Raw genomic sequence first — 26,720 nt, 5'->3', positions numbered from 1 at the left:
AGAATACACATTCTTCTTCAAGAATACACATTCTTTTAGTTACCGTCAACTGCTCTAACTTGGGACGATTGTTCAAATCTTGGGATGGTTGATTTCTGGACCGTATTTACACTTACTGTTTTTAATCTCTTTGACAGCAAGTTTGTTTTGATACTTCAACCAAGTTTATCAATCAAACTTTCACCATCCCATAATCCAGACGGTACTAATTAATAAATTCGATTATCGAAGTTAATCTATAATGATCAAAGTAATTGAACGACCACTATCATCCTATATCATCCTATTGAATTAACACCTTTCAAAAGACTTCATTTATATCATTCTCTTGAGTGTTTCTGTGCAAGCAAGCAATCAACAAAAGAAAACATTAAAAAATCAAAGAGATAAGAAAAGCCATAAGCGGCCAAAAATTATTGTTCACCAATATTGGGATTTGCCAAACTCAAAATTAAGTTGGCAGGTTTGACAAGCTTTCCTTTAGTATGTATAAGTGAATACTCCCTGGACTGGCAAACATGAAAGAAAAGAAGAAAAACTGAAAATTTACCCCCCTTGAAAATATTTAAAAATATTTGACGTCACTTGATACTTTTGAAGCTCTTGCAGTAGGGAAAAAGCAAATTTGTGTCAGGACAATTGAAAAGCTTCGTTTTTCAGAAATTCAACAAAGTGGAACTCACCAAGAAACGAGATGGAAAATCCCCGTTTTTGGTGAGGTGCTCTCTAGGTGGCTTCTTTCTCTGTAAATCTTTTTCTTGGGAAGTTTTTCTTCAAATTTAGCTTTTGAAGTTGGCTCGGGTCAATTTTTTTCATCTATTGCTCAAAATTTAGGTGATTTCTCAAAGACCTTGAATATGTAGTCTAAGCAGGCTGTTACAAAATAAACTTTTTTTTTTAGCTCAAATCTATTTAGATTAATATATTTATGGGTTTAAAACTATGATTTATTTATGTTACTTGTCTTTAGAAATGTAACTTAAAAAACATAAGTCATTTTTTGACAAAAAGATTTTAAAATGGCAATAGGGAGGCACATTTTGTGCTCAACCAAATCAACAGCAGGAAAGAGGTCCATTCTCCTTGAACAAAGGAACGGAAATGATGTTTTATTACTGGAACAGAAAGTTACTGCTGCGTTAGGTAAGTTTAGAATACAAGTTTCTTCATTAATTGTAGTTGGTAGTTCATGTACTCTATAGGTAAAATTCCAATTAAATCCAAGTGTTTTAAACAACATGCCTCAATTATTCAGGTGGAAAATGAAAAATCTTCCTGAACTTTTGCTAAAATCTATCCATTTTAGCTTGTGCTAAAAGCCTCAAGACCTTTTCCACTAGCTACTTGCCATAGTCCAAATATTTAAGTATTTATCTGATTTATGGCAGCTTGAAAACAATATAATCTGAATGTTTCAACATTGCAAATAGTTAGCCAAAGAAATTGGAGGCTATTTTTAGTGCCATAAAGGTTACCTCTAGGCAAAAGATCCAAGTGGAAGCATCAGATTATTCCATAGGGTCAGCCCAGGTCTAGGCCCCAGGCAAAAGAAATAGGTCCCTAATGATTTAGCCCCCCCCCCCAAATATTAAAAGTTTTTTAAGCAGCCCCCAGACTTATACCTAGTATAAAATATTTGTTGATTTAATATCGTTTTTAGGAAAATCACATTTCTATTCTATTGACTATAATGGTTAATTCAAGATGGTAGACACAAATAAAAACAAACAGAATCAATAGACTGTAAAATGAAAGGTTTTTAGATAAACATGATGTGATATAAAAAAAAATAATAGAAAAAATAGTCAGCCCCTAGCCCTTGCCATGGAAATTCCAGCCTCCCAAACAAATCAGGTCCCCCCAAATATTTGGCTGTATTTTAGCTCCCATTTCGTGTGCAATTTTTTGGGTGTAACCCCCCCAATGTCAGGGGGGTTGACGCTTTGATTAATTCCTTTAGAGAATTTGAAGAATGTGAATATTTTACTTTCTACAGCAAACACTGAAGCGGAATTGGTTAAGAAGCAGTACGAGAAGGCAGTTGAAGCCTATGCTTGTCTCGGAGTATTGAAATTTCATTTAGGTAAGATTTTAATGATTTACAAGAGTGCAAATATTAGGAAAAGTGAGTGAATTTAACCTTTATAACATTTATTACTTCAAGTTTCATGCAAATAAAAATTATCCATCTTGCTTTTAGCTTAACTTTTAGAAGAATTCATATAGTTCTCAAGAGTGCTTTTATACATATCAACTTTACCAATTACAACAGAAGTCTGTGGTGTGCTGTGAGGCTCCCTCTTAATAAGGGGATCCAACTTTTCAAAGAATGTTTTTTTAGGGAGGGGTTGGAGATTTAGCAAAAAAATCAGTTGTGAATATATTTATTGACAATAATTTTTTTCCCATTAGATGAGGATGAATGTTTAATGTACCTTTTCTTTGTAACTGGATGTACTTCGATTGGCAAAATTGGATCAACAGACATCTTTCGCATCAGCAATTGTTCCTACGTAGCTTTCCAAGAGCCACACCCGGTTGACAGTAGAATCAATGATGTCCAAAAGCTCTTAATGAACGGCTGCTTTTATTTCCCTATGAACCACCCTGATGAACCCTATAATTTCAACTTGCTCTTGTCTGTTCAAAGACAACAGGAATCAAAGGATCCTGACAACAGATTTTTCTGGTAAGCAGCCTTTTTTAATTAAATGTTAACCACGATAAGGTTTTAAAACCAGCACCAAACGAGACCAAACTACTTTTGAATACATGCAAGGGTTTTCTACCATTTTCCTTCTGATACTTGATTGACATGAAAAGTTAGATGTGTACATTCTCTCGCCATTTTAGATAGATAGCTGTATTATTATCCGTTTTCGGAGGTCAGAGGTCCAACTCTAGTACCCCCTCCATGAAAGTGTAAATTAGTAAAGGATGACATTATCATTAATAACGGTTGCTCCCTCTCTGCATAGTTTGTTTCAAACCATGTAAACAAAAATAATAATATAAACAGGAGGGGGTAAATTTAAAATTTAAATTTTTCAGAATAATTTTATATGAACTTATCTTAGGAATCGAAACATGCATGATTATCTGTATCGATTTGGTATCGACTGTGCTAGATGGTTTGTTAAAATTATCTGTGGTGGTGTGGAAATCAGGACTATTTATGTTGGAGCTAAACAAGCCAAAGCATGTCTGATCTCAAGGTTTGTTAACTGCAACGCTGCATTCTCCATAATTTATTACTTGAAAACTTTTGTAAATGTTATTCAATTATTATTAATGCAGGTGCCTAATGACTTTGACAAATTAAAATTGATTTGCTCGAACCATGGCGTTCTAAAGTTAGACGCCATGGCTGGAACTAATGATTTTGAATGAATCGAATAAAATGTCCAACCAACATACTGTAGGGTTTGTTTTTGCTTGAAAAGTTGTAACGATTAGACAATGCATGGTGTCAGAGATCGAATCGTGTACTGTTGACATTGCAATGTTTGTTGATCCCTTTTTTAGAATTAAGATAAGTTCTAATCTCTCTTTTTACTTTTTCAAGACAAAGGCCATTTTCACCTGTTTTCACCTTTTCAATCTGTTGGAAATATGCCTGAACATGCTTACTGTGACTTTTTTCAAATTTTCAATGAACTAGATAAGGACAGACGTATAATTTTTTTTTCTATTCAAACTCCCATGTTATACGTAAAGTTATTTAATTAGTTACTTATAATGTTCTTTTTTCCAAATTTACCATAGACTGAGCTGTGAGAGGGCAGGCACCAGATTCAATGTTCGAGGAACAAATGATGATGGACATGTTGCAAACTTTGTCGAAACAGAGCAAGTATGTGCAATGAAGTCTTTTCTTTAATTACCCTCAAAGTGTCGTTTATAGTAGCCCCCAATTTAAATTTTTGAACCAAAATTAACATTCCTAAACACAATGACAACAAATTGAATAATAACGATGATGATGGGTGTGATGTTAAGCTAAAGGCACGAAAATTCTAGGCTACGTTATATATCTGCCTTCGTTTCGAGCTAAAACTCCGAAAGAAAGGGCTAAAAGCCTGGAGTTGTTTAATATGTTGAATACGAAAGTTTGGAATTTCCTGATGTTTTATTTGTATTTGTACCTCAAAAAGTCAAGTTCTAACGTATTAAATTCAACTTTTTTCAGGTCATTTTTTTGGAAAACACGGTGACTTCATTTATTCAGACTCGTGGATCAGTACCGTTATTTTGGGAGCAACCCGGCGTTCAGGTACGTCCCTTTCTCTTTAGATCCTCCTTCTCATTGATTTAATTCATTTCATTTCATCTTGATGAATTTCATTCGAATTACAAAGCATTTTTAAAAGATATTCTTATCTATGGAGATACTCCTTTTAGCAGTGGCGTTGTGGCAGGGGGGGGGGGGGGGGGCCATGCCCCCCCCCCCCCCTAGCGGAGCTTTTTTGAAGGGGCGTCGAGGAACAAGGGGCGCCAAAAGAGATTTTTTAAACGCCCCAATCTTAAAAATCATACTTTATGCGCCTTAAAATTGCGCCTCGAGACCAATTTTACTGAGATTGGTAACTTCTTTGCAATCTAGCTATTTTACAAGTTTTTTGTGTGTACAATATAGCATTATTAAATGAAAATCTAACTGCACCCCAATTTGCTGACAACAATATTGAAATCATAAAGCATCAATTTTTTCGTTCGCTTCGCTTGCATTACACATTTCTTCTTTAAGTTTCTTTTCGCTCTAGCAAGTATCAAATTTGTCTATTTTTATTTCGTGATTTAGGGTATCTTGGCTGTCTATTTTCAAAAATTTTCTAGTCGGACCCAACCATGGTAGGGCCTGGTTTTCCCTCTTTCCATTCATCAAAGATATATCTACTCTTATCCTTAAATATTTCCTTCCTCATTATGCCTAGCCTAGGCAAACGAATTAGTAAAAGCTCAGAAACTGGTGGGATGGGGGCTCCACTGTGGGAAATTGGGGGCGCTGTTTAAAAAAATGGACTTTGGCCCCTCCAGAAAAATTTTTCCACAACGCCACTGCAGCTTTTAGATAGAAATATTGGAAAACGTCATGCTTCAAATCTAAATGTATTGAAACAACGTGTATGTCATGACTTCTTTTATAATGTTTTCGGCCAGAAATCTTAAGCATATTCTAAATATTTTGGTGTTATTTTTAAAAACATTGCTTATTCTGGAGTTTCCAAAGCTTTATGTTTTATACAATGTAATTTTCTTTCGGCTCGATGAGTCCTTTACGTACTTACGGTACTTACGCGATATCCAATTATGCGTTATCATTAAAACGTTTCCATTGTTGCTATAAATTTAGGTTGGTTCGCATAAAGTCAAACTGAGCAGAGGTTATGAGGCATCATCAGCTGCATTTGACAGGTAAACAAGCATGTGTTGCATTAGGGCAAAACGCTTCGAAATTCAATGGTTTTCTTACTTGTATGTGAGCGAAAAAACTATGTAACGATTTTCCCTGTTAAGTATGGTTGCAGTGATTTTCTTTCAGGCATATACAAGGAAAACTGGCCTTTTTAAAGTTTGAACCTTCCGTGGGAAAGTTCTTGGAAGTAGAGAGATTTGTTTTTAAAAGATGCAGCATAAGAGTAAATCTTTTGCTCAAATTTTGCTAGACCTCTTCACTGTAAGTGTCCAAATTTTAAGATTATTTTGATTTTTGTTCTCACTACGTTCTTTCTCAACTCGAGTGTTCATCATGGTTTATGACTTTTTCATTGCAATGGTTTGGTTTCAATTGGATAGTCTTAAGTTTTTTATTTTCTTACCATTTTAGACATCTATCAACCTTGAAACGTCTGTACGGCTATCAGCTATTGATAAATCTTCTTGGGAGCAAAGAGGGTAAATTTAACCATAATTCTTTTGGTTTGATATGTGCACAATGAAAATATGATTTGCTTTTTGTTTTATTATCGCGGTTTTTCAGACTTTTCGCCTATTGATTACTAAATGTAGCGGAAAATACTTTCAGCGCGCTACTATTGACCACACGGATATAACTTGAGATCAGTGATTAGAAATGATATTAGTTAAAAAATATACTCCAAAATAAGAGCTCTACTTTACTCTGTGCAAAGAATGAATAATGATCTTTCTCAAAGGGTTTAAGATATTTGTCCTACAGAAACCTCTGAGGACCTTGAGCACAACCTCAAGTTTTGTCTAACTATTTTCAAGAGATGAGATATGCCATTTGAAATCTCTAATAATCTCTTGCATGGTTCTTACGTTATAATTCTAGTGTTTTCTAGTGCTTTAAGTCACAGACGTCTAGCTTGAATATCTCAACTTGGGAAAAATAGTTAGACAAAAAGATTTGCAAGCTTTCCTCAGGACTATGAATGAAATCAGTATGGTGAATATATCAAACCATCTGATTATCCCTAATTCATTTTGAAATCGATTTTCTAGGCGAGGCCATTCTCAGCCAAGCATTTCGAAACCACTTGAAAGATTCCAAACACAACTTTGACACCCACATGATCGTTTTCGACTACCATCGACATTGCACTGGCAGCGGCAAACAAGAGAACTTAAAAGGATTGATACAAAAAGCTAAACCATCCATCGAGAACTTTCAGTTCTTTTCACTCTTGAATGGCGATGTCATCAAGTGAGTATTTAACATTGTTTTAATTTCCCCAAAGATCCCACAAGGGGCTAAATGAGATTCTTTTGGATGTGCAGTAAAGACACATTTTTTAATCGGCGCACATCTTCGGTAATTAGAAGGTTCACAATTTCTTGTCTTAACTCAGTCGGTAAAGCAGTTGCACTAGTAACACCTCAAAATTGTCTGCTTGATGCTCATTGATTATGAGAAGGATCATAATGTAAGTGGAGCAATCCAGGGAGAAAGAATGGGGATCTCCCCTATCTTCGGTTGGACAGCTATCGCAAGAACTTTGGGTCGTTTCCGAATGCGGTCAGAAACTTACTGGCTCTACATAGTAACCTTCTAACCAAATCTTCTAACCTTACCCCTGGCGATGTCACTTAGTGCCTTGCGGGAGCAGGGGGAGGAGCTATCTATTTTTCTGTGTTCGTTTTGTACGTAGTATGTGTTCGTTCTTAGCTATTTTCTCTTCTCAAATTTAAAACAATAATAGACACATATTGCATAGTTTATTGGATAGATCTTGCAGTGAACACAAATTATAAAGAAAAAACAACAACATAGTAACCTGATTATCAACGACTTTTGAAATTGTTTTTTTATGTTTCATTATTTTCTAGAACACAATGTGGTACTATCCGTTCTAACTGTCTGGATTGTCTCGATCGAACAAATGCTGTCCAAACGGAAATCGGAATGCAGGTATGTTTTCCCGGTTTTTCCTAAACCGATTCTCCTATAAACGGCTTATGTTGGACCAAAATTTTTAGATGTTTTTTTTCGTCCAACCGAAGGGAAGCTCTTATAGGAGTTCTGATTACCCATGATTTATGGCGACGGCAAAGTGGCCTATAGAAAGCTCTAATCGGTATCTGGAATATGGAAGATCGATTTTCATGTTTTTACTTGTAAATAAAATGTGGAAAGATAATCTCTCTGTCAAGCAGTGATATACTACTTGCAGAAAGAAGCGGTTTTCTTCACGAAAAGTTAAGTCTTTGAAATTACTTTTCCTAAGTTTAACTCAGTCCTTTTGGTGGAATGCCAGACTGGATATCTGGCACTTGATCTGGAAGGTTTGCGACACGCTAAAGCTCTGAAGGTCAAGAAAACTTTCTACATCTGGAATGTATGGATTACGGAATTCTACCTGGCCGCGTCACGGATCTTGTAGCGGGAAGTCTGAACCCCAACACTTATTGTTGGGGATTGTCGGATCTAAATGTAAAATGTTTATGTGGTCACTTGTAAGGGTGATCGAACTCGCCTGTGGATGGGGTACATCAAAAACCATTCTTCTCCGATAGGAAATTCCCGCCAATCCACAATCGGATATCAGATAACGGGACTAGTGAATTATGCGAGAATTATGCATGTTTCATTGTTTCATTTTACAGCTTCTTCTACAGCAACTAGAAAGTATCGGTTTGACTGACCCACAACTCATCTCCAGATTCTCCGAAGCTTTCAAAAGTCTGTGGCACCTGAATGGCGACCACAACAGTCGTATTTATTCAGGAACCGGGGCTATGGAGGTTGGCACCAGAAATACGGTAAAGTAATTCTTATGTCTTAATGATAATCACAGAGTCCTTGCTGAGATCCGAAAACTAACAAAGATCTTCTGCTTACACACCTTTTTGTGAGCAATTTTATTCGGAGTTCGACCAAAATCTAAGAACAAATTATGCATAACCTACATAACAGATTTTACCTACATACCGAATAAAACTGGTTTCAGCACCGATTTGTAAATTTACTTAATAAATAGGTTAAAAAACACTAACTACCCCAATGTTAACCTGTAGCTTAAAAGTTTCTTGATTTATAGATAAAAAATAATTACTGTAAGTCTTTTGTCGATTCTACTGACTACTGTCAGCATAAAGTGTTGACCTGTTTTGTATGTCATCAAAACTAATCTTCTCATTTCATCATTTCTTAGTTTGCAAGCAAGATTCACGATGGTGCTGTTTCAGTGAAAAGAACCATCAAAAATAATTTCTTTGATGGAAGTAAACAAGAAGCTATCGATATCCTTCTCCTTGGGAATGTCTTCACCGGACCTGCTGGTGAAAGAGCCAGAGCCTTATTACGAAGGACCTTTCTACATTGTAAGGAAGAACCTCAGTTTTTTGAACTCTTTTTTAAAGAATCGTTTGAATTAGTGTAATCAATTGTACAATTACGTTGCAAACACAACAGTTTGTTGACCGTCAAAATTTTGAAAATACCAAGCAAATTCTCTCCTTCCTTCAAAAATCCCGCGTTTATAAAAAAACGACCTCTTACTGATTTAGACCCGATTTTTGGTTGAGATTTTTAAGAGTTTTCTTTTCGACCACTAAAGCTTTTTTTGGCATCACATCACTTTTACAACAGCTGATCGAAAGCACCGAATTCTTCGGGTGAATAATACTGGATAAACAGTTCAGGAAGAAGTAAGGATGAAGATTCCTTACAACGGGCCTGTTTCTTTTCTTTTTCAGCGTCACCATCAATCATGCGAGATATTTGCTTAAAATACAATAGTTTCACCACAACCAACGAGTTTCGTGTGTCAGTTGGCACTTGGAATGTCAACGGTGGTACGTACCGAGTTTTAAGATTTCAATTCTTTATCAGTGAACAAAGTTCTTTCGTCTCGGACGTATCTCCGTCTCTGCGAGGTGAAAAAAAAGAGACTTTCCATCTCAAAATTCAACAAGATTCTGCAAAATTGTTGCTTAATTTATTGTTTATAAAGTCCATCTTCATCGGAGACAAAAACTTTGCTTTGAAATCACTGTTTTATTTCGTGCCAAAGATATAAGTTTCATTTACCCGCCTGCTGGGTTGTTTTGTATAACCTCGTATCTCTAATAAACATTGGTCTATTTTGCATTGTTTCCTTCATTTGTCATTAGTCTGCTATAGTAAAGCTTCAGTGTTTGATTTTGAATTTAGATTTGCCTATTGTTATAATTTTCGAAGTTTTTGCACAAAACTCGTTGTTTAAATCAAGTACAGTAGACTTATTCGAACTTCCATTATCTGAATCATTCTATAGCTCGAATTTATTCCAGGTCTCGTCAAGGAGAAACCCTATTAATATACTTTCTATAATCCAAATCTATCTGAATTTCGAACAAATAAGATTCCTTGTTCGAGTTCGAATACTGTATAACTGTATTTTCAAAGACTATCTACTGAAACGAGACTAGAATTGTTATATTGAGTCTGATTCTGACCAAATCTCGTCTATTTCTAAACTTTAGGCAAACACTTCCGAAGTTTGGCGTACAAACACCAGTCACTACATGATTGGTTGATAGATCATCATAAGCATGCACCAGAGGGTATAATCGATCAAGAAGGAGATTTCTTGAAACCATCAGATATGTATGTCATTGGATTCGAAGAATTGGTGGATCTGAATACCAGTAACATCATATCAACTAGGTAAGTTTTGACAAAATTCTTTCATTTTAAGGTTTTGTTTTTACCTAGGAATTTGAATGAAATTACTTGTTTTACTGAAAACCGTTTCATATACGACACATCTATACAATTTTTACAAAGATCTAATAAGTTAACTTTAACATTTACGGTCATTTTTTTTAAAGTAATTTTTTGTTCATTTGGACATTGTGATTTAATTCAAAAAAAAAATTAAAAAAAAATTAAAATCTTCAAAATTTTCTCAATCTCTCGCAGTTCCACCAATAAGAAGGAATGGGCGTCGAAACTTCAAGAAATGATATCACGTGATCATCAGTATATCCTCGTGACTACCGAACAACTGGTCGGTGTATGTCTTTTCGTGTTCATTCGGACAAAACATGCACCTTACGTCAGGTAAGCTCGAAGTGCTTTCAATCTTTTCTGCCTCTGTTGTTCAATGGTAGGCTTATTTTGCCATTGTATTCTTTCAAATCACTGATCTCTAACTACTTGACTGGATCGGGATTCCTATGTAAAAAGAAGCGTGTCCAGTTTGTGAGCCGACTACTCCGCCATCTTGTTTTCAATTCTGGTCGTCTACAGCGTGATTCGCGAATGTTTTAAAATTCGAACGTTCGAAAATCTGAGGTAAACAACATGGAGGACAAGTCGACTTCAAAAATCGACACATTAACGGGGAATCTGTGAGCCATTAGTTTATTTAGCGTGTATAGGAATATGATATCTGTATTTCAAACTCATGAAGAACGCTTACCACGTAGTAATAATCTCCAGATCCACTATCGCTTTTTTAAATCTACTGAGTGGTCTTCAATTTGCTATTATTTGGAGTTGCTTTTGTTTAGATACTCGTGGAAGCATTTAGCTTTCAAAAGTTATAATTTTTGTTATTTTAATTTTTAATGATGTGATGACCTTGAAAGATGAAAGTTTCGTTTTAAGATTCAGACTCTTATTATTTCTCTCTTCTATATCCCACTCAGAGACGTGGCCATACAAACCATTAAGACCGGTTTGAAAGGGAAAGCTGGGAACAAGGGAGCTGTTGCGATCCGGATGTTAGTGCATTCAACCTCTTTGTGCTTCATTGCTGGTCACTTTGCAGCTGGCCAAAGTAATTTTGCGGAGAGGAATCAGCATTATCATGATATATCAAGGAGAATTCAGTTCCCCATGGTAAGATTTGGTACTTTATAACGGGGAAAAATCTGGGGTGGTAACTTAGGGTGTATTTAATTTGATCGAACTCAACACTCTGAGTCGTGACTACATCTTTTAGTGATGAGGAGGGTGCCCTCCAAAAAGCATAGAGAATCCAGGGGTTATTAAAATTGAAACATCGACGGGTGTCTAAAATAGTAGGCTAAAATAAAATTCAATTTAGATAAGATCCAAGGGGGGGGAGGTGGTAAATAATCTGGAAATCCGTGGAGTCCCCTGAGATCTAGGGAAAAATCCAGGGCCATTTGACCAAATAATGATCTCTTCAACACGAGGATGCCCATTACTTAGCATAAGCAAACAATGTTTGCAACATCCATCTAACGTTTTTTGGACGTTCTGAACATTAGATAAACGTTGAAAGAACGTTGTGTGCCAGCTTGGACATATTACACGAGCTACACTTATTTTATAGGGTTCAGAACTTTCCAGTCACGACTACGTTTTTTGGTGTGGCGATTTCAACTATCGAATAGACGTTCCCAATGCCCAGTGTAAAGAACTTGTCAAAGAAAAAGCATGGGCCGAACTTTTGAGCAATGACCAATTGTTGTTACAGAAAGCTGAAGGAAAGGTAATGTTCAAATTGGGCTTTGATTGAAAATGACAGTATGAGAAATGAGGACTGAATCAGTATGGAAAAAAATGCTAAGCTTTTAAAAACATTGCAGTATCCAAAACCATAAGAATGCTTTTTTGCAAGAACAGCACACAGCTTTATTGTAAAGATTTCTTCTGGCTCATAAAGATTTCTGTCTTAGTGTGAAGTATAGAAGGATCCACTTTCGTCTTTTGCATAGTCTCAATTAAATATTGATGATCTTGGGTAGTAGATTCTATATTTCCGTCTGACACAAAAACTTCGCTTTGATCATTGTTTGTATCAAATGCTGGAGGGCTGGAATACGGTGTTTGTTAAGTTGCTTTTGAATAGAGGAGATTGTAATGAAAGAAACAACATTTATAGTATCTTTGTATAAGGTTTTGTGAGGAGTCTCTATCTTATCAAGGCCCAAAAATATGGGAATTAGTTCCCCAAGAACTTCGACATCTTAATGACCTTAAAGAATATAAAGACAAAATTTAGCATTGGAAACTTTGTCTCATTGTAGGTTTTCAAGGGTTTTAACGAGGGTCCGATTAATTTTGCGCCCACCTACAAATACGATCTATTTTCTGATGATTACGATACAAGCGAAAAGATGCGAACGCCTGCATGGACGGATCGCGTGCTGTGGAGGAGAAGTGAAGCAACAGGTATTGATCGGAGACCAGATGACGAGGATGATGAAGAAGGTGAGTTGATTTTCGGACACTTTTTTCGGACAGTTCGTATTCTGAGTTTCCATGTAGTTTGACTTGGTTCTTGTCATCATAAAATTGAGGTAAAGAATGAAGCAATTTCCAACGTACTTTTTACGTGATTTGATTTGCATTTAATCGATTCGCCCACGCAGACAATGAATTTTTTCCAATCGAAATCTATAACTTGATTTTTGGCAATTTCACTTCCAAGTTTAGTCCGTAAATTCGAAATAAGCCGCGAAGAAAAATTAATTAAATTGCTTCATACTTAACCCTATTTTTATCGGGGGGGGGGGGTGTTTTCCACCAGGCTGGCACTCTTTTGATAATAGCTCACTGAAAAAGAATGTTAACACTCTGAAAGTTTTTGGCTTTTAATATAATCCTATTAGCAGCATGTATACCAAATTTTACACTTATACACCGACCAGATCAGGTTTTATGACTTTTTTGTTCAGGCATATCATAAAATCAAGCTAAAACCCTGAAAAATTCCAAAATCTTAAATTTATCATAACTTTTGATCTAGGCATCCAACCAATTTCAAATTTTGACAGGTTTTAGGTATCAATAATACCATTTAAAAAATATTTAAAAAAAATTCAAAAACTGCTGACGTCATCAAAAATGACGTCATTGTTTTTTGAAAAAAATTGCTCATTTTCTGCATGGATTTTAAACGTCAATTTTATAAGTATGTTAAAAACCGGCAAATATGTTAAAGATATTCTTTTTAGCTTTTAGAAATTTAAAACAGAATTGAAATATCTTTATTAGTTCAACTTTAATTGCTATTTTATTTAATGGTACTTTTTCATTGGTCAGCGATAATTGTGGAACTTTGTGATGACGTCATCACGTTTATGATGACGTCATCAACCCAAATTTTTTTCTATGAACTCATTTTATGATAAAGAGAACATTGCTGCCCAATTTCAAGTCCATATCTTTTCTAGATCAAAAGTTATGCAAGGCTGGTGGAAAACACCCCCCCTTGAGAATACAAAATCCGAAAAAGCCTGATAATAATAGGGTTAACTTCGGTAATATGCTAGAAAAATTAATTTTACTCTTCATTCAAAATATCGTTTGGTAAAAGTCATTGTATTCAAACTGACCCGATGAAATCAACTCGCCCATATTGTGAATGCATTTTTCCAATGGAATCTTTTTTACCAGGGAGTTTTTTTGCAAATTTTTCCTTTTCCAGCAGGGTATCCAAAAATATCAAGATTTCTTTTTTTTGCATGAACGGGTTCTTTCATAACCTGTTTAGATATTAGATGGATCGACATCACATTTTATGGGATAGTACTTTTTTGGACCAGTATTATGATTTTAGAGAGTTCAATTCTTCTGATTCATCACTTTTTTCAAGAACGAGTTGAATCTACTTTTGGCAATTTCCTTTTCTGGGATCATTCTTATCACTTATAGATTGATTCTTTAATTCGCATTAAACTTTCATCTTTGACTGTATCCTAGGTGACATTGTCTGTACACAGACCCAGTATCTACGGCTAATTTCAAAATGCATTGCCATAGAGGGTCTGTTATCAATGTCTTTTCTCATTTGAGAATTTTCAAACTGACCGCTGCGATGGAGTGTTGGTGAGAGAGGGGAGACAATGAGAGAAGTGTTGCTCTTTACAAATCATACTTCATCGCAGAGCTCGGGAATTCATTTATCAAACATACAATGCGCACAGAGTGTACTACGAAACGATAAAGTGAGATACACTCTGATATAGAGTAAGATGACAAAGCTAGTACAATGTTCGAAGTTGTAGATAAAAAGCACACCAATATACCTACGTAATCAGGGGGGGGTACAAAGGCAGGGTACTAACCCATAGCCGGGTGGTGGTGTCTATTTTTGCATTTCAAAAAAGTTAGTACCCGGTACTACTTTAGGGGTGGGGGTGTGTATTTTTCACTCTTCTAGCAAGTACAGGGTACTATTTGGGTACTTTATCACAGAGTTTTGCTCCTTTTTCAATAAAAAAGGTAGTCTTTTGTAATATTTTGACTTTTTTTCAAATATTATTTTTTTGATTTGAAATTTTTTTAATTGAGAAACTTTTTTTTACTCTTTTGAGAATTTTTTTAATTTTTGTGAAGACAAAACTTCCGAAATGGTCAAGAAGTGTGTTATTAAAATCAAAGGACAAAAGCCTCTTACTTAATCAATGATAGTTTGTTTGAATTATCTGTCCATTTCAGTCAGAAAAACTAACATAGTACCCTCTCTTTTGGTCTAATCTGTAAAATATAAGATTGTAGGGGGTGGTGTCTCTATTTTTTACAGCAAAAATGAAGTAGTACCCGGTACTAAATATGGGTGGGTGGTACTAAAAAGAAATTGAGTGAAAAATCAAGTTAGTACCCTATGGGTTAGTACCCTGCCTCTGTATCCCCCCTGACGTAATATGCATGATGATCCTTCAATCCATTGCTTTTCCATTTTAGATATTCCTCCCGAATGGCGCACCAAGCGTCCAGAATCGTCGGAAGAAACAACCTTCAATCCAGGACGCATTGTGTACTACGGAAGAGCTGAGATGAAAACTTCTGATCATAGGTAATAACATATAATTATACCCTTAGAAACTCTACATTTCTTTTTCTTTATTGCAGTTTCCCCTTTCGTGATCTCAAACTTTAGCAAAACCCTAAAGGGCAAAGGAGAATGAAGAATGAGTTGGGTCCTCTAGAATCTCTGGCTATTTTGTTTTTGGTTAGAACTGGTTAGAATTTTGAAAATTATTAATCTCTTTTAGAACAGTTATCAAATTGGTTCAGTCTGCATTGAGTTTTTCTTCCGTTTTATTTTGGACACTTATCGGTTAAACAAATTTCGTCACTAAGCGACTTATTCGTCACTTTTTGGCGATTAAATTTCTGTGGATAAGGTTTTAAGTATTTTATAAGATTAATACGATTACTCACAACAACCATCTCTTTTTTTCTAGGCCAGTAATGGCAGTCATTGATATCGAGATTGAAAAAGTTCTTCCAAACAAGCTAGGTACAATTCATCAAGAAGTGATGACGTCATATGGCCCTGCTGACCCAACCATCATTGTCTCGATTGCTCCAGACGAACAGGACGTTGAAGTTGATTTAGAAGAGGTCATGGAGGAGTTGGATAATTATGGAAATGTCGTACTTTTGAGGTATGTTGCGAAATTGATTTCGCATTTTCGGGAGACTTCGCGGTCTACGCGAAAATAAAACTCACGAAATCGCCTGCGATCGCTAACACGTGAAATTTTCAAAATAAGATTTTAGCGTAAAACACACTGTGAATAAACTGTTAACTTTGGCTTTTACAGGGCCACTTTCAACAATTTTTTGCCAGATTCACGAAACTAAATTTGCGGAAAATTTTCCAAAATACTTTGCGAAAATAAATCCAAAAATTTTGCGATTTTCTACGCAGCGAAAATTAATCTGAATTGCTTCTTATTGCTCTGGAAATTGGAAATTGAAATAACTTTCACTTTTGGTTTTAGGATTTTTTCTATTTTTTCTTCGATATATTATTTCTTCACATATCTCTTTAAACTTCTAATATTTTAGATTGATCGATGACGATCTTCACGTAACATTCGAATCAGGAGTATCTGCACTTGAAGCTCTCGAGCTCGATGGACGCGTGGTGAGTATGATGTTGGGAAATACAGTTGACGCTCTTTGATTCAATTTTCAAAGGAAATTGGGTTTTCTGATGGAGCTCAAAGAATAGGGCAATGTCGAATTAGAGGGCGTTAACGGTATGCACATTGTTCAGGATTGTCGAATCGCAATCAAATATTGACCGTTCGGGAAAAAAAAGATACAGTAAACTTTTTTTATTTTCAAACTTTGTCCTTTATAAATGATAAATCTCAATGTCTTTCTAGATCGGTGGACATCACGTCAGCATTGTTTTAAGATCATCGGAACTCCTTGAGCACACAGATCAAGCCATTCTTCAAATGGTCAGCTCACCTGAGGATGATCTTCAACTCCAAGATGACGAAGAAGGCGATGTAGAAGCGGACGAATGGCGTGAAGCACAGAGAAAAGGAAGCTGCCTACTTACGCGATCGGTAAGATATAATTTAGCCTCTCATAGAGGGATGAACTTATTAGCAACATCATAAGACAGGTAGGAAGGTATTCCCCGGAATCTTTCACACTATACTACCTTAAGGGCTACTTAGACTACACAATATATTGGAACGAAAAACGGCTAAAAAACAGGTTCTTTTTTTGCTCACGAAGTCTTGAATATGAAAGAATATTTGTGTTTGAGCATAATTGTTTAATGGTCACGATCACGTAGATATCAATTATCTATGTGTTAAATGCATAACCAGGTAGGTCCATAAAAATATCGCTTGTTTATTACAATTTTGAACACCCCTTCTTCTTTCTGCATTCTACTCATCTCCCGTTTTTATTCTTTCAAAATAACTTTTTTCTATTAGATCAAATTTTAAATTTACCTTCCCTCTTTTCAATAAGATAAGTTAAATATTTAAAACTTTGTAGAACTAGACAAATTGCACATTAAAGAGGGTAACTTATTTCTGGCACTCCCGATATGTGATGAGAAAAGTTTCGCTATTGCGTTTTCGAACGTTAAAAACTAAGCGGTGATAGGACCAAAAAGGACCAAAATAAGATAAATTAAAAATTTAGAAACAGGCAACAAATTTAAAAGTATGTGATGGTATATATTTAAGCTTTCAAATAAAAAAAATGAATTTAAGATTGCTGACGGCGTGGACGTTTGCTGACTTGCTCAAACTCGTCATTGTCATTGTTGTTGTTTTTGACTTGTTCAAAGTTGTCAGCATTGTCTGCATTGTCAGCATCGTCAGCATCAGAAGATAATGAGGTTCTTTTAATCCCTTTGGTAATCACATCAATGTTGACATTGTATGGATTTCCAGCAGCTTTGGTTAATGTCTTGCTGACAATATCTGTCTTGACGAACAAGAAGCCATTCATTTTGCCTTCGTTAGAGGAGTTGTTTGGTGAGGTTTCTAACTTGGAGAACATCCCAATAAGTTCATCAAATCCTTGTGGCGTAGTAGACGATAAATAGTCTGTTACATGATGATTAGAACCAGGTCTATCGGTAAAGTTTGAATTTTGGATTTCACAAAGAGAATGTGGATCTTCTTGTTTGTCAGATTCAGGAATGCTTTCAATATCTTTCACAGGTTTTCGTCGTAAAGCTTTTTTCACTGTTCGAGCCTTAGTGAAAGCTTGCGTCTGGATAGCCTTTTTCAGCATGATTTTCATCTCACGATGATATTCTTTGATACTTTTGCTGAATTTCATTGTTGATGCTAGTTTATCATCAGCCTTCTTGATTTTCTTTTTGGTGAAGGTGTCCTCCAACTTTGAAGCAACCGCCAAAGGATCGTCTGAACCAACCAACTTTTTGAATTCATCTTGCAATTCGAGATTTGCGTTTTCTGCTACACTTTTTCACAGCAGATATATTTAAACACGTCTTAGAGACACTTTCACTTAATTTAGTCATATCAACAGGGATATTAGGCTTGCTAAAAGCAACCATTTTTCCGCAAAAGTTTTTGTGACACTCTCGAACGATAGTTAACACAAAATAGAAAAGATAAACTTCATAAAAGAAAACTTTTGATAGAAAGAAAAAATATTTGACGTCAAATAAATTTGAATATTTTGATCTACGTCAGTCAAACCATCTCTTCAAAAATGACGTAAATTCAAAATGGTGCGGGAACCAGAATTTAAATTGAAAAAATATTTTCTCGTTTGTAAAGAAATTCCAGTACATCAGTCCAGTACAACAGGTTCCTCTGGTTCATTTCAATTTCAAAATAGTCGCTCTTCAAAAAAAGAAAATAAGTCATTATAGAAATAAAAGTAAATACTATTATGGACAAAAAGCTGCAGACTTCTCAAAAATCCATGAAATAAACTCTGAAAACCCATTTTTACTAGAGCCAATGTTGTTTTAATTGGATTTGAAGAGTTTGGGGGACAAGTCCAGAAGCTGAATCGACTCAAAATTAAAGGAAATGCATTTTTGCAAAGTCTTCAGGCCTTTTTGGACCTACCTTGGAGGTCCTTTAATTTAATCTTTATTCGTTCGTTCGACTACTGTTCGTCTGTTACCAGCTTTTCTCAGGATCGGCCCATTTTTTTTCTGATTTTTTGCAAAGTGATGCAAAGTGACAGTACCCAAAAAGTGACGGAGCCCGATTTTCGAAAAAAAAAAATTGGCAAAAAACTGCCTAAAATGGGGTTTTTCGGACTTGTGAAAATGTGTGAAATTGCTTCATTAATTTTTTCCGATTTTTTTGCATAAAGATAAAGGGCAATGTGCTTTTGCTTAGGCGGACTGTAAAACAACATGCCAGATTTTAGTTGTTTTTTGAAGGGCCCGTACAGTATGAAGCAATGTTTTTGTTTCAGAATAAGAGATTGCAAATCTGTTATTGATGTTTGTTTCTCATTTTTGATTATATCTTTCAACTCCAAGTATTATTGTTATTTGGGTTTTGAACATTTTCTCTCAAAATGACGACCTCGCCAAACGCTCCTAGTCTATTTCACTGGACTCAGCGTCATAAAAATTATCCAAAAGCAAAGTTCAGCCAAAACTCTATTCTACAATCGGCGCCGAAATATTTGGCACAAAAGGGGAATTCCCTCAAAACCGCTTTGAAGTACGGTTCGAAAGTAGAGTTTTAACTGTGAGTTTTAACATTAGACTTAAGACTTAAGGACCTTAGGATCTCAGGATTGAAAAGCTCAAATTTGCTACAACAAGGCTGAGAATATAGCTCAGAAGCCACTTAACCCCTCCCAAATCGAAAAATCCAATAAACAAAGTGGAAGTACTGAAACTGCAATTCTCACCCGATCTTTAAATTCTAGAAAACGTTAAAATACCCAAAATTGCCAATACATTTCGGCGCTGATTTTAGATAGAGCCCGATTTTCGAAAAAGATTTTTTTGGCAAATTTGGGCCAAAAAGTGCCTAAAAATGAGATAATTGCGCTTCATTAGTTTTTTCTGACTTCCTACAAAGTGATGCGAAAATGTAATTATTAAAATGTAAGACTTTTTAATAGGAAAAAGTTTTAGCCAAATTTGAGGGCCAAATTTTGGATTTGTGGAAGTTGCTTCATTAGTTTTTATCTTTAAAGAGCTAGAGTGATCTTTACATGAAAGAAAGGATTGTTTTTTGTGCCCAAAACTTAGCATGGATCCTTACCTCTAAAACATCGAAAAGCCAGTGTGAAACAAGCTTCATCATGTTTTTCAAGCTTACGTATCTCTATGCTATGCTGTTATCTTTTCTTTTTCGTTCGAACATTTTCATCTTCATTCAGCATGTTTCCGACTATTTATCTCAGGTAGGTCCATTCAGCATGTTGCTTGTTCCGTCTCGAAATTTGACAAAGTTCAAGAATCTTGGCTTACCTGATTAAAGTCCATTTCCGTCTGAGAAGCTCTTGTAAATATCACAGCTCTGATAAACATCAACTTTTAACTTTTTCAGGGGAGCATTCATGCAGCCGTTTTAGAGCCTGAAAAACTTCACCAGCAAGAAGATTACCTTGATGACATTGAGGAGACTGAGGCTAGTGACGATGATGTCATCGATGACGTCACTGAATTGTCTAAAGAACAACTGGAGACGCTGAGAAGAGAATCATTCTCCCAGATGGTAAGAATTTTTTTATTACTTGTAAATGGTGGGGTGAACCAGTGGTGAAATGGTAGCCCCCAGCAGAGCCTTTATGTTTGGGGGCGCCGAACAATAACGGGCGTCGAGAAGGCGTTTACAAGCGCCCTTATCAAAAGATTGACATTCGAAAAACCAATAAATAGCGCCCTGCATCAGTCCTTAAAACTCAAATTTTCCCTAACCCGCTTCGCTCGCATGTTCTTCTTTGAGGTTATGATTTTGATTTTCTTTTATCAAAAGTAAAAATGAGTTTTGATTAGAAAATACTGTAAGGCGAGTTCGATTTGATTGGTTGATTTACGGGCCCGATCGACTTTAAACTTTCAAATTTTTGTACAAAAAAACAGTCTACAACAGGGCGTTTTTAGCCATATTAAAGAGTCAAAATTGAGATTTTCTCCCGTCGACACTAACCCTCTCGCTCACTAAAACGTTACCATTCTTGAGAGGGGGATAGAAATTCAGCCAATGAAAAAATCGCTGGTCACCAAGGACCTTTTGATTTTATTTGCCGCTCTATATTTTTTTTAGCCGACCGCTTGGAAAAAAGCACATCCTCCTTTCTTTCGTTCAAATTTATATTTGATCACATAAATAATTATGCATTTTTTTGAGGTCGGGTTATTTTGACTCATTCAAAGCAGTTACGATTGTAGCCCGGGGTCCACTTACGGCTTTTTTTATAGACTGGATGGCGTGATTAAAAGACCCGGTAGTATATGGTAATATGCTTTTGCTTAGGCGGACTGTAAAACAGTCCGCCAGATTTTCGATGTTTATGGAAGGTAAAAACAGTATGAAGCAATGTTTTTATTTGAGAATAAGGGATTACAAATCTGTTATTGATGTTTGTTTCTCATTTTTGATTACTTCTTTCAACTCCGAGTAGTTTTATTGTTATTTGGATTTTTAACTCGCCAAACACTCCTAGTCTACTTCACTGGACTCAGCGTCAATTAAATTGTCAAAAAGCAAAGTTCAGCTAAAAGTAGACTCTAGTCTATTACGATTGCGACAGCTTCATTTCAGCCTGCCTACGTTATAAAGCCTGGTTTCGTTTTCCTTTTAGCCTGACAGTGACGAAGAAGATCAACGCATGGAAAAATCACCAAAAACACCACGTCAATCAAAACCGCATCCGCCCTCAAGACCCGCCATGAACAAAAAACCTGCACCGCCTTCTCGCCGTTCGAATGCACCAACACGACCGTCTGCACCTTCAGCTATCAAACCAAACCTCTCTCAGAAGGTCAGTTTTGTATGTTTCTATCGCCATACATCTTATCGGGAAAAATAAAGCAAGGTGAAAAATAGTCGGATTTAAAATAAACTAGACAAAATTTGAGTACCTTTCAGTCACTTTTCCCCCAGCAAATTAAAAAAAAAATATTTTTTATCAACATATTTTGAAATATATATGAAACTTCATTTTTTGGAAACAAAAAAGAACAGAATGGTATAGAAAAACTTTTCAGTTAGAATTTGAATAAAAAAGGCGGAAAATTTTGATCATACTCCATAATATCTGGTAAACTTCCACCGAACCTTTTCCGTCGCCAGGGTGTAGGCAATATTATCTAACCATTTCATCTGTCTGAATACAAACAGTACATGCTATTAAAAATGATTTTAAAAGAAATTGAGGCTTAGTTTGGGCCAAAACCGTAAACATTTAAATTAGAACCTTTAATGTTCTTATAAGCTCGAGAAAGGGTTTTTTTATCTGTTGAGACAAGAAAATAGTTCACTGTCAGCTTCATTTAAGAAATTTCAATATTTTTAGGACATTGATGAGTTGGTTGGAGGGTCTGCCCCTGCTCCAACAACCGCTCCTTCCAGGCCCAGTAGACCTTCTGCTCCTTCCAGACCCTCACCTGCTGGTAGACCGCCACCTCCTCGACCTGCACCTGCTGCCAGCAACCGACCAACACCTGCAAAGCCTCCTCCAAGACCTACTTCTACTGATACTCAAGCTATTACTCCAGTTGTAGTTGAATCAAAAGAAGTAAGTTTGTGATTTGAATTTTGACTTAGTTCTAAACCTTTAACTTGCAACCCTATCATTAAAACCTGAAGAAAGGTAGGATGTGAAAAGGTAGTCTCTCTTCTTTACTAGCGCTACGATTCCTTTTCCATAGGACGGATTACTCTATAACTCTCTATAACGATATAAAAGAAAAATACCTCTTCAATCGCCTTTACTTCTTTCCCATGCACCCGATATATAATCACTGCGTTTTTTATCAACTGCTTTATAATCTAAGCTACAGTAGGCTGCCCATATCCCTTTGACTTTTTAAAAGGGATCGTACGTAGCCTCAAGAAACACAAATGCTAAGCAATGTTTGCTAAGCAAGTTTTCTTATATTTTGATCTTTAACCTCTACTTCATTATTTGGGAAATCAATGTTGAGAAGATGCTCATGATACCGGGTGGGTAAAAAAAAACGCCTCAATTTTGAAATCTTTGAGGTTTATTTTTCTATTCAGTTGAGCTGCTTGAATTTTTTTGTGAGTATTGTGCATTTTATTTCCAAACATTTCTCGAAGTTTGGCAGAGTTACCTCAGATGAATTTAAAGTTATGAATATTCTCGCAAGATCACTACTTTTTGTGTTGTTCACAGAAGCAATTAATTGACGTCAAAGAAGACGTCAAGCCTTAACATTGTTGCTTTCCTATCAGCTGTAAAAACAGTTTTAAAGTGAAATTGAAGTTTGAGCGAGTTGTAGAAGGGAATACTACTACTAAGCCAATTTTTTTTAATGTCAAACTTATCTTTTTTCAAATTAAAGGGGTTTTGGGAATCTTTTCGTAGTGTTATCGTAACATCTCAAGGTGTTCAATGCAATGTAAAGCATTTCTCAGCAAAACAAAATTTCATCAATTCGTTTCATTTCCATTATTCAATCGATCATATTATATTCTACCTTTACCTTTTTGCAAAACAGTTGAACTGCGTGCCTACGTGCCCTCAAATTTCGACGTGCCCTCAACTTTCGAGGGCACGGCAAAATTTGAGAGCACGTCAAAATTTGAGGGCACGTCGAAAATTCGAGGGCACGTCAAAATTCGAGGGCACATCGAAATTCGAGGGCACGTCAAAATTCGAGAGCACGTCGAAATCCGAGGGCACATTGAAATTCGAGGGCACGTTGAAATTTGAGAGCACGTCAAAATTTGAGGGCACGTCAAAATTTGGGAGCACGTCAAAATCTGAGGGCACGTCAAGCACGTAAGCACGTCGGGCACGTCAAATTTCGGAGGGCACGTAGGCACGTTAGCACATTGGGAACGCGAGCACGAAGGCACGTAGGGCACGTCAGGCACGTAGGGCACGTCATTTAGCAGACTCGGATTTTGATGTACAAAAGTTAATAACATCGGTTCATTTCTGCATCATTGACGATTTGAAAGTCTTTTTTTGTCGTCGCAATTGACGTTAAGAAATGGCTTGGTTGGAACTAGCTAGAATCTATCAAATATTGGCCTTGGAATAAAACTTAACCTATGAAATGAAAAAATAATGCCATTTTGATGTTTTAAAAGTAGCGAGACAAAATGCACAGAAAAAACGTCAAATAATTTGTTTTACAATTTTCAACAGGATGATGTTGGCAACCCTTTCAACATTCAACATTTGATGCATGTTGATAAAAACAACATTGATGACTTTATTGCTATGATGAAACAACAGTATGCTACTGAAAACCAAACCCCCGTCTCATCAACCGCTAATGACGTCACCAGTCACCAACCAAAACGTCGCGGTACCATGATGAGTAAGATGAAAGCGTCGATCAGGAGAGATACGAAAACTCAGGCTAAACCAACACCCGTCATTTCAGGGCCCTCGGATATGAGGAAGACTGATGGAGCAGATATGGCCCCGCTTCCGGCTCCAGCGCCTGTTCCCCGAAGGCCTACCGCTGAGGCTAGACCGCCATCTACAACAAGTCCACCACCTCCTGTCGCCTCTCAAAAACCAGCTGAGAAAAAACGGTTATTGATATCTGGTCCTTCAGATCCACGCCCTTTAGATGGAAACACTGTCAGTGCCCCACCACCAATGGCTTCAAAACCACCCGCAAAGCCATCGGCCCCACAGCGGCCCACCGCCGTACGCCGCCCGTCTCCGCCAAGTAGACCTTCATCTGTATCCTCAGCAGCGCCCTCTCAACCGAACGAGCCGCCAGCCCGCCCAGTAAGAGTTGATAAACCAATAACAGAAGATACAGAAATTCAAGAAGATTCTAAAAGACCTCCTCCTCCGAAAAGGCCTTCACCACAAGACAAACCAACACCTCCTATTGCACCCTCGAAACCTGACTTGCCAAACCGTAAAGCAGGCCCTCCCTCACTAAAACCGGAATTACCATCGCGAAACAAACCTGAAAACGAATCCGCTATAGCACCAGTCAAACCTGATTTACCAAGTTTACCATCAAGGCCAAACATCTCTCCACCACCGTCTAGAGAGAAACCAGAATTGCCATCCCGGTCATTAGAAAATGAACCCGTTTCGGTTCCAAGTAAACCCGAAATACCCTTTCCACCTTCTAAAGAGAAACCGGTTTTACCACCACGGCGTGACACTGCTGATCCTTCATCTATAAAGAAACCGCCTCCACTACCAAGTCGTACTGACAGAACAACTGACATGCCTCAGGGCGGAAAAATTCAAAGAGAATCGTCAAAGAAAGCTCCACCCTCACGTCCTAAGGCGTCACCTGTAATTGAAAGCGAAAGCCAAGGGAACCATAACGAAGAACTGGGTCAATCTGAAGAGGTCCAGACACCGGCGCCTAAAAAATTACCTCCCTTGCCGCCCAGGGTAGATATGTCTTCAGGAGGACCTCCACCCCTCCCGCCAAGGTAGTGGATTGTATGTATAGGTTTGACACCTTGTCTTTTTTTGACTTTTAAGAATTAGTATTTTCTCTATTCTCCTCTACGGGGTTTCTTATACAGACAAAAAAATCTGCCCAAATTTCAATGAAAGTTAACCCAGAGTTTATACATATGTTTACAGATGTATAAAGGTTAGAGAGGTCGTGCATTGATAAGGTTTTGCTAAGCGAATTAAAAAATGGGCTGACAAAATTAGCGTGGTCCACGTCTTCGCTTTATTTGACGTCATTACAATTTCTTTTAGATATTTTCAATGAAAAATTTTCTTAAATTGCGGACATTTTTTTGACTTTCTTTGTTTCTCTTATCGAACGAAAGCAAGAAATTAGATCTAATTAAATTCCTTTTATGAACATAATTACAAAATTAGCTTACACCGTAGAATATATTTCAAAAGGCTGCACACAATCAGTTCTTATCAATTTTGAATCAATAGTCAATCAATTATCAATCAATCAATAACTTAATAATATATCATAATTTTATGCAATAAATTATTTTTCTACTTTTACTATATCAATTGTTTTCAACGTAAGTAATTTTGTTACAATTTTTTAATGTTTTGTTTCTTGTTTGTATGTATTTTAAAGGGGTGGTAACCGCTGACCTTTATAAACCCTGGACTAAGCTCTATAAAGTAACGTCAAAAAGTAGATCTTGCGCCCCTGATGTATTTACACCGCTATTGAGTAGTGCTACCATTAGGGTACCATTTTCAAAAAACTCCGATCAAAGATTTGCTGGCTGGAATAAAAAAGGTGTCTTCAGGGTTTATTTAAAGCTCAGTGGTGGTAACTTTGGGGTTGGGAATGCGCATTGCTTTTTGTTTTAGCTAATATTGAGGTCAAGCACCGATGGTTGATATTTCAAAAATGCGATCAGAAAATGTAAAACAGTAGACTTAACCTTTTAATAGTAATACATTCTTTCTAGACTTTACCACTAAAGAAGGTTAGCTACCTGATTAGACAAGGATCTTTTCTTGAAATTTTCTAATTTAGCAGCATTCGAATTTTTCTCTATCTGGATGCCCTTATATTTTTTGTTTGTTATAAAAACAAATTTAGTCGAAAGGGATCCAAAATTTTAAGTCCATTTGCTTTAAATTTGCACTAATCTTTGTTTAGCTTGTTTTTTTTCAATGAATGCTTCAATTCTAACATAAGATATACCGTTGAAAAGATAATTCAGAGTACTATAATTTCTCGAAAAAAAAAAGAAATCGAAGAGGAAAAATGAAGACGAAACAAATTAACTTTTTATCCTTTGAGGCCAAAAACTTAATTCTTGGTACAGAGCTGCTTTGAAGCCTCCTTATTTCGGATGTACGATTATTTTTTAACATAAAACTATTGTATAGAAACTTATAGGCCTCAGAATGTAGACCGTTATCCATTGTTTGTGAACAGTAGTACCTCTGTGGAGGG

At 36.4% G+C, this 26,720-nt stretch overlaps 1 protein-coding gene across 2 annotated transcripts; it reads left to right on the top strand.

Moving 5' to 3' along the window:
* Nucleotides 1-968: 968 nt before the first annotated feature.
* LOC136804140 (synaptojanin-1-like) lies at nucleotides 969-25,781 on the top strand. Of its 2 annotated transcripts, XR_010846246.1 has the most exons (27): nucleotides 969-1,143; nucleotides 1,997-2,083; nucleotides 2,413-2,689; nucleotides 3,078-3,215; nucleotides 3,766-3,853; nucleotides 4,190-4,273; nucleotides 5,354-5,415; nucleotides 5,828-5,895; nucleotides 6,466-6,667; nucleotides 7,291-7,372; nucleotides 8,068-8,223; nucleotides 8,616-8,784; nucleotides 9,160-9,258; nucleotides 9,928-10,111; nucleotides 10,367-10,507; nucleotides 11,098-11,290; nucleotides 11,751-11,909; nucleotides 12,448-12,631; nucleotides 15,110-15,221; nucleotides 15,613-15,816; nucleotides 16,223-16,301; nucleotides 16,546-16,734; nucleotides 20,194-20,361; nucleotides 21,452-21,631; nucleotides 22,166-22,387; nucleotides 23,990-25,340; nucleotides 25,385-25,462. XR_010846246.1 is itself a non-coding variant. In XM_067060877.1 (26 exons), exons 1-26 carry the CDS (start codon nucleotides 1,020-1,022, stop codon nucleotides 25,259-25,261), a joined length of 4,923 nt encoding a protein of 1,640 aa, XP_066916978.1. In that variant the 5' UTR covers nucleotides 969-1,019; the 3' UTR covers nucleotides 25,262-25,781. The 2 variants fall into 2 exon arrangements, 1 of the variants encoding a protein (XP_066916978.1); XM_067060877.1 differs by having other exon boundaries at nucleotides 23,990-25,781.
* The last annotated feature ends 939 nt before the right edge of the window (nucleotides 25,782-26,720 follow it).

Source organism: Clytia hemisphaerica, unplaced genomic scaffold (genome assembly GCF_902728285.1).
Source record: "Clytia hemisphaerica strain Z4C2 unplaced genomic scaffold, Clytia hemisphaerica genome assembly, whole genome shotgun sequence".
In the NCBI taxonomy this organism is placed as follows: Eukaryota; Metazoa; Cnidaria; class Hydrozoa; order Leptothecata; family Clytiidae; genus Clytia; species Clytia hemisphaerica.
This window is presented reverse-complemented; position numbering and strand designations above follow the sequence as displayed.